Source organism: Lytechinus variegatus, chromosome 10 (genome assembly GCF_018143015.1).
Source record: "Lytechinus variegatus isolate NC3 chromosome 10, Lvar_3.0, whole genome shotgun sequence".
Lineage (NCBI taxonomy): Eukaryota > Metazoa > Echinodermata > Echinoidea > Temnopleuroida > Toxopneustidae > Lytechinus > Lytechinus variegatus.
In genome coordinates this window covers 32025397-32040831 of record NC_054749.1, presented here as the reverse complement: position 1 = coordinate 32040831, position 15435 = coordinate 32025397, and the positions used below count along the sequence as shown (strand labels likewise).

General features: G+C 36.7%; 1 protein-coding gene across 7 annotated transcripts in view; it reads right to left on the bottom strand.

Moving 5' to 3' along the window:
- LOC121422192 (RNA binding protein fox-1 homolog 3-like) overlaps nt 1-15435 on the bottom strand; it is a 55768-nt gene that overhangs the window by 26677 nt on the left and 13656 nt on the right. For all 7 annotated transcript variants that reach the window (XM_041617084.1, XM_041617082.1, XM_041617081.1 and 4 more), the window contains 2 exons: nt 3185-3343; nt 2260-2313 (listed from right to left, as the gene is read on the bottom strand). In XM_041617084.1, coding sequence (XP_041473018.1) covers nt 2260-2313; nt 3185-3343 — 213 coding nt within the window. The remainder of the gene's footprint in view (nt 1-2259; nt 2314-3184; nt 3344-15435) is intronic.

The window sequence follows — 15435 nt, the reverse complement described above, 5'->3', positions numbered from 1 at the left end:
TACAATGTATAAATGACTGAGACTTCCCCCCCCCCCTCCTTTAGAAAGCACTTTTCTATCTAACTCTTGAAAAATTTCTATTTTTTATATAGACCCACATGTTTTAATGAACTAATTGCTTACCCCCTAATATGAAGTCAAATTGCCAGCTTTTGTTTTTAAATCTAGTAAGCTAAATCGTACCTATGATCAGGCTTTCATCACATACAACTATGCAAGTAAAATGCACATCATTAAGTGAAAAGTAAAAATTTAATAACCTGTAAATATTTAAGTATTTCTAACTTCAATATCAGCCCTTTGATTCAACATCTTATATTCAAACTATTTTTAAAGAGTAAATCTAATTCAAAGATAATGGAATCAATAACATGCAATTTCATTTTACCCATAAACTCTTCTATAAGCTTATTACTGCAAATATAGGCAAAAATTTTTATCACTATCTGGGTCACTTTCCCTTAGAAACAATTATTCTGATAAGAGATTATCGATTTGTCCCATATTATTGTTTTCTTTCAAAAAGCTACATCTATCTATATAATTTCAATGGTGCAAATGACTGATCGTAATCTAATATTTTCAGCCTGTAATTGGAACAAGTACAATTATTAAGCCTGATATAATGGGGAAATAACAGCCACGGTAATGAGGAGAACCCTGTTAACGTCAAGATGCATCTGTTTTTGGTCAAAACATGCTTCCAGGCAAATAAGAAAAAAAAACACAATCACACGCCTTCTATCGTTTGATATTTTGTTGTAATTTTGGTTTATGTAACTTTCTGTCCAAGTCAAAGACTGAAAAATATTTGAATTGGCTCTCTTGGACGGAAGACGGGTACAACATTAAAAAGACGCCATATAAGTGCCTCCTGTAACAGTTGACGTGAAGAAAAAACGAGTCTGAATGCATGCACACATACATACATACACTCAAACGTACAAACAGACAGACATACATATGGTTGAGAATTAGACAAAGAAAGAGTTTGTAGCATTCCCAATTTCAGGCACATTCACAATCATCCAAACAGTTCTCAAAAAATATTTTCTTGAGAAAAAAAATATGCACCAAGATTTGTATCCTACAATAAATTCAAGAGGCACATGAGCAAGGAAACAATCCTGTAATATGGCAGTTTTAGTTTATTTGATTCATATTAACGTCATATGAAAGAGAAAACGATTGCTGCGTTTCCCCTTCTTAATTTTCAAATGAGAATCAAGAAATAATGCTTTTATATTCTCTTTCTAATCTCAATTATAATTACTACACCTATACGATTTCTGTCTCATCTTCTCTGGAAATATTATTCTCATAAAGCTGACGCCAAAATGAGAACAAGCTTTTCTGCCAGTTCCGAGTCACTGAATTTTTTAATGCATCTGCACCATGCCTCAGGCGACATTATGCGCAATTAAAATCCCCATCGAACAATTTATTTTTCACCCTCAAGCGATCAGAGAGCCATAAACGGTCAGGTTCCTTGCTGTGTGTACCACTTCCATTCTTAATTTCATTATTTTGCTGAAAGGTTGTTATATTTTGCACAGTGCTGCGATATTAAATTGTCTTTTCGACGTTATCTTTATATCACATGATTGAATTGTACTTCAGCCAAGAAATGTTTGGATTTAGTGAAGTTATTGGAAAGCTTTATCTTGATAAAACAGTCAAGGATTTGTTTCAACTGAAATAATAACTGGTTTGAATTGCACATACAGTGTAAAATATTAACAACCTTTTAGCATAACATATATATTTTAACAATCTATATTATGAATGATCATCACTAAGCATACCCATTTTTTTAAAACATTCTAATTCTCAGCAATGTCGATTTTGCCACTAGTGAGATGATTTCACTCATAAACCAATGTAAAAAACTTTTTTCAAATAAAGTAAAATATCGATAATGTATTTTAATTATTATATAATAAAGTCTTTTGTGTAATTTGAATGGATACTGACTCAAGAGACACATTTTTTATGTGATGATCATTCAAAGTATATCTGCTGGAAGCCAGAGAGTTATAGATCTGAATAGATAACAACCTTCTAGCACCCAGCAGATGGTAAGATTAAACAGGATATATATATTTAATGAGTTTACTTGCATGTGGAGCTAAATCCAATCTAGATGAAAGTTGAGTTATTGACATTTAACTTTCATGCATTGTAGAAGTGGATTTAGCTCCTTCAGGCATTCAACTCTTCAAAATCTGAATTATAAAGATTGGATAACAGAATACATACCTTGCTTCCTCGTTCATTGAAAATGATTTCAACATCTAATATGGTGCCAAAGGCCTTTGTAAGAGAAAGAGGGGGAAAATGGATGTACACATACAGAATTTAAAATAATGAAGTCATATCAAATAGGAATAAATGGTTATCTATGTTAATGAACTTTGATTAACAGTAATAAAAAAAACATTATGGATGACATGGTGTATCTAAATATGTCATTGAATTTTTATTGCCAGCAATGGGCTTATCACTATCTAACAGTGGGATAAGCCTTAATAAGACTAACAATTAAAGCCTGAATGTATATTAATTAGTTAAGTAAATTCATTAAGTTTTAAAAATACACTTATTTTTTAATTATATATCCCACACCAGCATTCCTTTTGAATTTACATTGAAAATGCACATTATATTATATCCAAAGGGATTGTACAAAATTATAATACTGTATCAATTCTTTTATTTTGAAAATAAAATTTTCTATTGGATAATTTTTGTGTATTTTTTTTTGAAAAAAAGGTCAATGCATTAACACATTCATATCTTGGGAAGATAGTAAAATGAATAAAGGGTATTGCTCATATACAGAAGGTTAGGAGGGAGGAAATGAGTTCATGAGGGGGGAAGGAGAGAGAGAAGAAAAGACTGGAAGAGTGAGAGGGAAAAGTGAAGAAAGAGAAAGAGAGAGTGGGAGGGGGTCCAGAAGTAGAGAGAGTGAAATGATGAGAAAGACGGAGGGTATGAGAGGAAGATGATTGCAGAGTAGAGGGTGGGGGAAGGGGAGAGAAAAAAGGAAAATGTAAGAGAGAAAGAGAGAGGTGGATAAAGAGAAACAGAGAAGGAAGAGAGAGAAAGATATCTGCAGGAATAGACAGATAAAAAGGGTACCACAAGAGACTGGAACAGAGAGATCAAGATGCCTTTTACTTACCCCAAATAATTGCCTGAGGTCTGGATCCCTAAATCTGAATGGGATATTTGAAACATGAAGCCTTTTGGGTGTTTCACCAGGCTTGCCGGCTGCTACTGCTACTGCTTGACCGACCACTTCGGAAGGCTGGGGTTGACTCGTTGATGCTTGTGCATCGCCCTGGTGAAATCAAACAAAGCAAAGAAACAAAAATTTGGTTAAATTAAATTATTCACCAAGAGGTACAGAGTAGAAAAGGAGGGTCAATATTTAAACCCTCTGAAAATAGATATGGAAAAGTTGGAAATATGTTGTTTTTTTAAGACAAAAACTAATATGAATAAAACCTTGATCAGAAAGAACTAAAAAATGCAAATATATATCGATACAAAATATATTAATAATTTAATACAATAGATATCCAGGTCCAATAAAGATGTACATTTTATTTTTACTTCCAATTTTAGTAGGTTTATATTTTCTCCTTTTTTTTCTTTATTGCACCATGAGCACTTTTAATGATGGTTACTTCTGCATTACAAAAGTTCACATTATTAATATTATTATTTCAAAAAATGATGGTCTTTGGATAGGTTTAAGTAGATCGAGACAGGCCACAGGAGGAACAGTTTTGTAACTGCTCTCCTTCTTTCTGTTAAGGAGATAAGAGGCTTACATCTACATCCCCTCAGAGTCAGAAAGTTGAAATCTCTAGATTTAAGTAGGTGTCCAAATGGACCTGAATGCAATCCTACTCCTTAGAAGATAAGCATCTCGCTGTCACTGGGAAGGGAATCTCTGCATAGATCTCTACATATGATACCCACAGGATCAAATGTCCCTTCATTACCATAGAGTATAGCCACTAGCAACGACAGTTCCTTAATGCATTTTTCTCATCTTCGTTTCCCCTTCTTTACATGAGGCGACAGCGTCGATTAATTTGGCCTTTTCGTCAGTCGAGGAGAAAAACAAAGATGTTAACTTGTCAAGGATAGCAGAGATATAGATTTGAACTCATTTGAACTCGTGTGGGAACCACAAAACCCTGATACATAGCTAACAGTTCAACCTGCCTATAAAGACTTCTCTGAGGATAAAAGGGTTTATATATAAACCTGCTAACTATGACAAACTGGCTTCAGTAAAATATTATTTCAAATTAAATGAATATCATTAAATATGAGTGAAATGGTCTAGGAAATATCCTTTTTAATGGGTCTACATCACATTAATGTATCGCTGACTGACTTTGGTCAATAAAAGATTACCAAAGCCCTAATTTCAATCCATTTTATGAGTAGATGTTATAAAATCATTTGTAAAATAATTCTAAGCAGTTAAAAGTAAGTTCAATGAAGTTCATGCAGTCAAATCAACCACCCACATCACTATTATTCCTGAAGGTTCAATTGTTAACTGTAATTTGATATCTGTTTTCTAGATAAACATGGCACACTAAGGGTCTAGAAGCACAAGACATCACCAATGAATTCTAAGCTACTAGCAGAAGTAGCAAGCTACCCTTGACCTGAATAATTCTATCCCTATCTTTAACAGGATATGATAGCTACATGATATTTTACACTCAAAATTTGTAAAGAATTACTGACAGCAACATTGAAAGACTCTTGAGAAACATTGATTACTTTTTACAAATCATTGTGTCGGTGCAGGAACGCCCTTCGCACCACAATTCTGCACACCTTATCGGTGCAGAAACGCCCATTACGCAATGCCCTACTGCGTGCAACTTACTGCGTTTCTGCATGCATGCAAAAGTGTGGTGCTAAAGGCATTCCTGTACCGACACGACGAAATGTGATTTTAGTTAATAATGGGAGTAAATATCAATAACATCGAATCCTGGAATGGATGCCGTAATTCAAAAAAATTAAACTTTCCTCTTTACAAACAATCAAAGAAGAGGTTTATTTCTTGGCAAAGATCTGCAGCCAAACAAAGCTTACAAAATGATCTGCCATTCCACTTGGTATCACCAGGCAGTGACAGTGACAAATGTATTACAAGCTTGATAACGTCTTACTGCTGGAAGAAGGCCCTAACTCCGGTTATGTATTCCTAGCAATAAAGACCTTCTTGCAGTGAGGTGACTAAGATGTATCTAGCAGCCGATAGAGCCATATTGGCTTGATACCAGTATAGGGTCCGGGGATATTGTGAAAATTACTCTACACCTGTGGGTCTGTTTATTAATAGTCCCATCTAGGGGAAACGATGTCATGCTTCTTCACATTCGTTAAAGCATACCCACCATATTAGGATATCATCCTTATAGTTGACAATCTATGTTGTTTCTTTATTTTCGATGTTACTTGCTCACAAGGAATAGATGGGAAACTAGCTAAGAACACAAGCTATGTTTGCAGACATGTTTTTCAACTTCATTTCTACAAACATTCTTTTTTTATCTCCTGTTAAAATGAGATATTATTTGTGAATTGATCTGAAACAAAGAAAAAATGTTAATAATGCACATGTAGTGCATATGCATATATAATCAATAAAAACCCACAAACTTGTGGTCTTTTGATTTATAAATAAGTCATGAAGTTGTATAAAAAAGGATGATTAATGGAGCATGTATTTAGAGAAAAACTTCTTACTCGACACATACTCCACAATTGACACCAACCTGCTTTTTTCCCAACACAGACAACTCACACTGTTATCCAAAACAGATGCTCCATTCTAACCATGCACAGACCAGGGTCTTGATCAAATAATTCCCCAAATTCCATATCATGATTCGATTTCGTTCTGCCGCTCTGTTTGCACAACTTTTCCTCTCGTTTAGTAGCATGTCTTGCCCATTTGCGCCCCATCAATTTGCGCAAATAGCTCCCGAAAATTCAAACGGTATACGCGGCATTCCTACTCCTTCAATCATTCAAACGAGAAGGGCACATTGGTGTCTTCTGTTTGGCGGACGATGGCCGATAATGGAAGCGAATTAGTTACATTTCCTGCCCCTGCACTTGTGGGCAGATATGCAATGGACCGATATGTCAATCTTTCCACCCACGGCAAAAAGGACTTTATTTATAGACAAATTTTGTATATAAGAACGCAGATGAAATTTAAACCATGTTTAAAAGCTAGGCTAGATTATTTGCTTTTGATATGAATGGTATAGGGTCTCTGTTTGAGCCAGGTGCATCTTCTAAAATCCTGTTTAATAGGAACTCCTTAGCACCATAAAACTACAATTTTTAAACAACACTATAGTCATTGATCTGATACAACTAAACATTCAGGTGTTAAAGGCAGTTTGAATGTAACACCAAAAGGTGTTGAGCTAACACCATGAACTAACAGTGGTGTAATATGCTTGATGTGGTCCTCTTAGAATGAATCCAAGTGTAGTTTTGACACTACTCTTTTGCACTGCATAGGAATCCTCACATAACATATCCAAAATAAACGCAAAAATCACCCAGTAATCCCTGTATCACACCTATCAGAAACTGGAGAATTTTCAATAGTAAGTGGGTCAAGTAGAGCATATCTTAGAAATTGAAAGAGAAGCTAGAATATAGAGTTAGTAAAAGTATACATGTATGTAAAGTACCCAAACTATGTTTATGTAATGAAATGATCAGACTTAAAAGACTACCCCAAAAAGTAATAAATTTCCTATAATCATAATTTCTCAATTGGCCTTAAATACAAACATATGGAACAGTACATTCCGCAGTTGGATAATTTATGCAGTTTATAGGATTTATTTCTGCTTTTGTAAAATAGGTTATAGCCTTGGATTTGAAGTGGGCATTCCATCTTCTTGACAGTGTAGAGCACATCATCCCTCACAATCCTTTTCCTGTCCTCAAAATCCCAAGCTATTATCTGATATCTGATGCTTCTTCCGATCCTCCCTGCTTTGAATACCAAATGAGCTCCTCTCAGCATTGCACGGGCTGTGAGAGACTCCAAAATATACCCGTTTGAAATCGCATCCTCACAAAGTAATTGCTTGCCATGTGTACATACGTAATACGGCATGCAGCTCTCGTGTAATACATTAACATCTTCATAAGATTTAGAACCAAGTGGCAATCTCTTGTGTGGGAGACAGTCTAGATTGGGAAAGTGCCCCAGGACGCGATATTCCATAACCAAATCTACCCCTATTTTCTGGACGAATTTGCATTCCATTCACGCGCCACGGTTCTGGTAAGAGCAGACGCAAGATATCGACCTCGAGGCGCATCCAGCGTATATGTTTACAAGTTCGTTCACCGGCATACACACACAAACACAGACGCATACACAGCCGCCTCTTAAAAAATATCAGGTGAGGAAAAAATGGGGAGCTGTATGGAATTATAGCACAGTTCTAGATTTGTGTTTGAGGAAGAACAAAAAAATGGATGAGAATTACCACAATGCTTAGCTGGTACATCTTAGTTGGATCAGGGGAGAATTCTAGCTCCTGACAGACTCTAGAGACTCTACTGTTTACAAATTCTGGCAGATCTTGTGGCTAGAGGTGGTCAATAATCTTGTGGAGTGCTATTATCTGTCCTGTTTTAATCAATAATGCTCTTCCCTCTCGTGTAGAAAAATCTGACGAATATAAATGTATTCAAGAAGTTCCAACTAATAATATGAAGATATGCTTTTGCAAAATGTTTGCCAAGTTAGAATGACTGATATACGTGAATGAAGGTAGAATGTCAAAGTTCAATAAAGCGAGAATCACAGAGTACAACATTGATCAAACCAACACAGCAGTGAAGAAGTTGTGACATCTGTTAGCAGGCTACAAGGTCCATTTACAGAATCCCTGAGATTCATGAAGTCAAAAGATTTCATGAGACACCCTGAGTTCAAAGGTTCGGATCAAGCAGTTCAGTTGAACAAAGCTTCCATGCTTCAAAGTGTCCTTCCTGTAAGAGCTCAAGGAACTGGTGCAACCAGTGTGGCAAGGTGGATCCCAAGTGACAGTTTTGAAAGCAACAGCGGTTTACCAGTAGACAAGAGATGATAGAGGGATGAGATATGAGTTTGATAAAGTCAAGTATTGAAATAAAGGCAGATTGGTCTGGCATGTGCATTGGTTCCTCCCCGTTGAATTCTTTAATATCTCCTCCTAAACTTCATTTGAAGTGCAGCCATGTGCAACACAAACCCAATATGTCTAGCAAGATTAGAGATAGAAAGAGAGAGTGAGAGAGATAGAAGGAGAGAAAGGGGGCTTGTTCTCCAAACCAACAAACATGTACACGAACAGAAGGCATTCCTTTGGCACTGGTATATGCCTTGCCTTTATACTGGTGAGGCAAAATTGAGTTATTATTAAAAAAACTGGGATCCAAATTTCACCCTCCGTTTCCGCCTCCCTCTCCTCTATGTCCGCTTCCCTTCTTTCTCTGTCCCTCAGCTCCCTAAATGATAATCGTGCAAGTAATTCCGGCCTTAATGAGAAAACAGTCTGTCGAAGAAGACGCAGAGATGGAGAGAGATTTTCTTCATGCAGGGTGGTTGTTCTAGCTGGTTTAAAATGAGCCTTTGGTTGGCTTGATGAAATACACTGCATAGCCCTGAGATTCATACCATGGTTAACCATGTTTGCCACATTTTAATTCACTTTTGGTGGTTTTGATGCATTGTAAAAGATCAGATGGTCTGGAGGCAAATCTATCATTTGTTATCTTTTCAATTTGATTCTTGATAATTTATGTATAAACAGCTTAGTTGTATCAAGGTATAAGTGTGAAGCACTGGTAGAGAGACTCTCCTGTTCGACAATAATGACACAGAAGTGCAGTTACTGTACTCTGCACAAAGCATAAATAATGCACCACTTTACCATATGGTAAACTGATCAACAGATGCAAGACTTGTACTATCCTAGCAATTTATTTGTTAGCATGCAAAGAAAACTTTGAGGCACTATTTCAAATAGAAACCTTTTTCATTTTTATTTTCCTTTATGTAGCTTGATACAATACCAAGAAAAAAATACACTTGTATGAAAACCATCTTAAAATCCACCTTTGCAATTTATAAAACAAGTGTACAAAAAATACATGAATAAAAAAGAAAAACTATACAACTTGGAATCTATGTAAACTAACACCTTCTTTAAACATTATATTTGAAACACATAGGATTTGATATACCTACGTTTCAAATATCTATCCTAAATGGCTGGCAAAGGATGAATGCATTGCATTCATACTGTGAAGGCTCACAGAACATTCTCTAATCAGTATCTAGAAAAAACTTTCGGCCTTTTCATAAATGAATCTTGAATATTCTTGTTACGATGATTGCTATTGTAACCTTGACTGTGATTAGCATTTTTACTTCTAATCATGTTCTAGTTTGGTTTCACACATGCTAAATATTCGTCATTAGCCTTATTTTTCACTGGAATCATCATTCAAATTACAATATTTTTTTTACCTTGCGAAAGGGCGGAGAGTATCCTACGCATACTTTGAGTAATCTAATCATTGTATTCTTTAATGGTTTAGGATGACATATTTAGGATTCATGAAAAGATCACTGACACATTATGTTCATTATGTGAATTTGATATATAAGCATCCCTCCTGCAATAAATTACAGAATAAAATGACAATTATCATTGTATCTCATCAGGAACAAACACATTACCACCAGGATTGCAGATGCATGTAGTTTTATAAAAGCAAAATGAAAGGAAATAGATGAAAACAGTCTGACCAGCATATAATAACTTTAATAGGAGACACAAAAAGGGAGTGCAGATAAGAAAATGATAGTATCAAGTGAAAGAAAATTGTTCAAAAAGTGAAGAAGAATTGGAAGAGCATTTGCATCAGAGAAGAAAAGTAAGCTTGACAATTACAGATGGAATACATTAAGAGAAGAGAGAAAACTCCAATGATGGCGAGAGATATCAACAAGTTCAAGTGAATCTAGAATATATATAACGTACATTAGACATACATGTAGTAAGCACTACAGCTGTGAACCCAGAGAAAACAACGTCAGCGGACATTTGGTATGATTACAGAGCATGGGAGCTGAAGAATTTGGCATCTAATGAATCAGAAAGTATCTTCTGAACAGGAACTAGTGGGTAATTAGGGCCATACTACATGATTGATGATGGCCCACTCCAACCCGACACTCAAGCCTTCGTCCAGATGTCGATTGCCAGAGAAACTTCGCGACAAGCAACCCATCTGAACCTGCTTATGAGAAAAGACGAGCCGTATACAGCTTCATGTAAGTGTATTAGGACAGCATAAGGGAAGATAGATGCGTCCAGGTTGGGAAAAGGTAGTTTAGTAATGTCGCGTCACCTGTAAAAATGTCACAAGGCGTTAATCAGACCATTATGTATGATTCCGAAGTACGGGTGCATGCTGAAAGGCAACTATTTCCCTTTAACAAAGAGTCTGGCTTCAGCATCTTTCATGGTGAATATTAATAGGATATCTCCCTGTAAACAACAGGTGTGACTTGTTATTAACCATATGGTACAAACAATATTTTTTCTCTCTTTAACTTTTTGTCCATGCACATATATAGATTTACAGTAGGATAAGCTCTATATATACTAGTAAGCTTTACATGCTCATGAAACCTTCAATACGAAACAAACCGGTCCTGCCATATTTCTACAGACCAAATTATGAATGCATGTACAAAAAAGCAAATGTTTCTTACATCAATAAGCAAAACATTCTTTTATACCCTTTTCATAAACCTATCCTCCAATTAGCCGCCTAAGAGTAATGCGGATAATTCAATAAAAATTGCGTTCATAAACTCCGAAAAAAAGCCGCATCATTTTTACGAGCGCCCGTCCTGAAAAAGGCGGATAATCACCATGACAACTGGACACGCCCCCTCCGATGCGGTTGTGTTGGAAAAGGGTGACCTTGTGACCGCACCATGGCAATTATCCGCATTATTTGGAAATGCGTTCATAAACTCAAAATCTTATCCCGATGCCGCTATTATGCGGATAATAGCAGCATCAGAGTAATGCGGATAACTCTTGTCCTCCTCCAATTTTACGACCAAATTATGCTGCTATTAGCCGCCTAATTCATTTTAATTGGGTTTATGAAAGGGGTATTACTCTCTTATGGATAATGGAGATCAGAGCAAATCCTGTTTGTAGTTCCAAATATTTTTTCATCCGCAATTTTTTGTGCAAACTGAATATATGAGAAAAGATCAACTGGCTTCTTGCACCATGTTTTTTTTTTAAATTCAATGAATCTACAAATATGAAGAAAGCTAACTTACACACTGACATAGCAACAGATCTTACTCATTGCATAATCCATTGAATTTTTTATTGAATTGGAATCAGACCCCCCCCCCCCCCCATGTGAGCACTTTGAAATCAAATAAAAAGGGCATTGAAAATATAGAACTTGAGATAACATGAAAAGTCAATAAAAAGTACTGAAGCTGCTTAGTCAGGTATACATCTAAAACAACCGCCAGACCTTCATCATGTCATACCAATACAAATAAGAAATCATAATAACCAAAACAAAATAAGTTACCCAAAGTGAGAAATACAAGATACACTGAATGTAAAAAAAAAGGATTATGTGTATGTACTCTGCTGTCTTAAAGACACTATGTATGTATATGCACCCAAATGTAAAATAATTGGATTCTCCTAAGATTAACACAATTTACATTCACGCAATGAACTGCACCATCAAGTAAATCACTGGGAATTCAAACTTAGGCAAGTTTTGAGCAGAATATTTTTTTTCACTAAAACCCTTTTCTCCATTCCAGCACTTGTGTATGTCTTGCGATTTGACGAGGGTGAGATGAGAAAGGTTTGTGACTAACCTCAAATGGATGTAGATGAAACCAAGGAGCATGCAGCCAAGCCATCCTATATCTAATCCAAACATCAAGATAGATCACCTACGATACATCAAGCACTGTCCCTCAAAATCATGTGATTTATCCTTCTCAGTTTACAGCATCATCGACGAAAAAACAGCATGCTTTCAAGTCTTTTACCCGGCCCTACTCTTCTTCCTACTCAAAAGACCCCTATTCTGCTTTTGTTTTTTCTTTCTCGATCTCTGGTGGTTTGGAGATGGATGGAGAGCATTTATCAGGGAGCTTCCTCTCACATCAGGCACACCACTTGTTGTGGCCGATCGTGGAGCGCTGCAAACCCTTATGGGGCTTACTTTTCCCCAAGACAACCACACGTCGTCTTGGAAAGAGAAAGAAGAAAGGAACCAGCAAGCAACGGCTCGAATTTCGTCCCTCCTTGCGCGAGCCTCCGCACAACCACGCAAAATGCGACATCAATTTTCGTTGCCCGGGGTGAATTTTAGTCGAGTCTCGCAGCAGGTTCTTTTACCGTCCTTATATCCCCTCTTCCTTTAAGTATTGGTCTTGCTGACTTACTTAGCCTTGCTCTTTTTCATATCCCAAGGTGTAATTCATCTCCATGAAATGAGCAGTTTAGTTTCAGCTTCCATCAAGATGCTTTGGTGCTTATTCCGTTCTGCACCTTGCTTGGCCGCTCGTATTTGTCAAGTACCAACATGCAACAAGTGAGGCATATTACAGGGCATAATGATGGCTCTAACACGTTGTCTACACCTTTCATTGTCTCGCCTTGCCCGAGCTCTACCCCTATCTCTCACCAATCAGAGTAATAATCATGAGATCTACCATTCTAGGTGCTAACTAATAACAAGCAGCAGCAATACTAATAATGAAAATAACAACACGTGAAGCTTGGTTTTCGATTAAACCAAGTTCAACATTTTACATCAAGAGCTCCGATGCGCCCGTGAGCACTTCTGTATACAAAATCAATTGCTTGATTGGTGCGTGCCCCTGGTACTTGTCATAGAGTGGGGCGCATGCGGGGGCGATGGTTTGTCTCTACTTTCCCTCTTCCTTTTTGTTATCGATGTCGGTGCTTCTCGAATGCTAATGCCTTGTCTCCTTGTTGTTAATCTCTAATATTCTTCTAGAGCACCTCGAGGTTGTTGGAGCCCCTCTAGCTGGCAGCTGAATGTACAGAAATCTATGTCAATGGAAGCCAAGAATACTGACGGCCTATCGAAGACAACACTGATATCCATGCTAATTGTCTTCTAGATATATCTACGCAATAAAATCCTTGTTATCAAGAAACACAGCTGAGAATCAATACCTAATAACATTGGTTCTTTAAAATCAACCCCAAAGGAGCAGTTCTGATGAAAGAACACTTAAAGTTCCCAGGTATACAGGCAAACAACGATCTAATATCACAATTAAATTACAAAGTAAATGGGGGGGGGGGGGGTTCTGGAACTGTGCATATCATATCAAAACATTTCTAAAAAATGCTTATTCATTATTCCCAAGGTGATACTCATGAACGACAAAGTCAAAATACAGTTCTACATGTATTACCTTATTTGAGCTAATGACAGATAATGCTGATGCAGAGGAGATATTCATAACGCAATTTCAAAAAAAATTCACTTTAAAGAAATTAGTTTGCGAAACAGAAAATTTGTGAATACATGGTAGATCTTACAATCATCAGCTAAATTCAAACTAGCTAGCAATGTTATTCAAAGCCACAGTAAACAGAGAAAGAAATTAGATGGAAAGTAGAAATATCACGATTGAAGTGGAAGGACACGAGGAAAACAGAGACTGAAAGAGAGGAAGAGAAAAAGAAACCGGAAAAATGATAGAGGGATAGGAGAGAGGAGGCTAGAAGAAGGGAAGAAGAGAAGAAACAGAAAAAGAGATAGTCAAGATATATCTATAAAGACATGGCCAAAAGATATAGGAATGGATGTAGAGAGATGGATAAAAAGCAAAGAATAGAAATTTAATGAATAGTGAGTGGATTGGGCTCAGCTGAACCGCCACAGAGCCAAAATTGAACTGTGACTGATTGGCGGGGACAGAATCAATGATTAGACTTCACACCTAAACGGTGGCGTATGGTGGCATCAAGGTTTGAATAGTAATCAAGAGATCTGCATGGAAATTACACTGAGTGATCAGGGAAATGAATGACTATCTTGAGATGGAATCAGGAAAGGAGATAGGTTGTGCGGTAAAACATGAGAAATTACAAGACCGTGATACATGAGTGTTTTTTTTTTCAGGGGGGGTAGAGAGGGTAATGATACCCATAATATTCTCAGTAATTTTTTTTTTTGGGGGGGGGCAGAAGTACAGAATAAAATTCGACAAGGAAGGGCATGGGATAAGTTGAGTGTAATTACAGCTAAACTTAAAGAACTATCTATATTCTATTAACTGCTAATGTACATGATAAATTTGATACAGTGATTTCACAAAAAAGGAAACTTTCTCAGCTACAACCATTGCTATACAATTAATCAGTTCCATTGAAATTTTTTTTTCTTTTTTAAAAGCTATTCTCCAATAGAGTCCAATGCTCTCTTATTGATTCCCTTGTGCAAGAATGGGGGGGGGGGGGTCATCTCATATGTCTGATGCCATCCTACTACTAATTAGTGGAAAGCATCTCTTAGTTCATAGCCAGAGGAGGTTTACGAAGATAAGATGGCAACATATATATCAACTGGGTCATCCAGCATCCATAACACACCTGTCAGTAAAAGCTCTTTAGATTAACCCTTCCAAGACCAGTAGCCATGCATGTTCCCAATGGTAGAGAGGGTTTTAAAATCGTTGATGGGAGTTTAGTGGTTAATATCACATCTTGCTTGAGGTGTCCTATCTCTTTAATGCAAGCTCTTTGCAGAAAAGGATAACGATCTCTAGGGGTTTGGCTCTTAACTCTGACAGTCCCACTGCAAGGAGTATGAGTTCTAGAATACTACTCAAATCAGAGAAGGAGAACAAAACACAAAGCTAGAAAACTAACATGTTTTGGGCAGTGGGAACAAATGCCTATTTTTGAGGAGTGGAAGAAGGCTTTCTATTCAAGAAAATACGAAAAAAGCAGCCTGAACCTGATAGGAATTATGAAAGAAAGGAAGATAATAATTTTAGAGACGGGTAATGGGGGCTTTGCCCTCAGGGAATGACCCCAAAACCATCTTGAAAGGTTTTTTCAATTGTATTGACAATGCTCAGATAGATGTATTGACTTACCATGAAACGTTAATGTTTCTTTTATTCATTTTCTATTCCTTTCCCTCTATGTCTTTCTCAATGTTTTCTAAAAGAGTAAAATATCTGAGCCTTTGACATCAATTCAGAAAGTAAAGTCTATATAAGTTTGTACAAATATGGTCTTAGGTATTCAT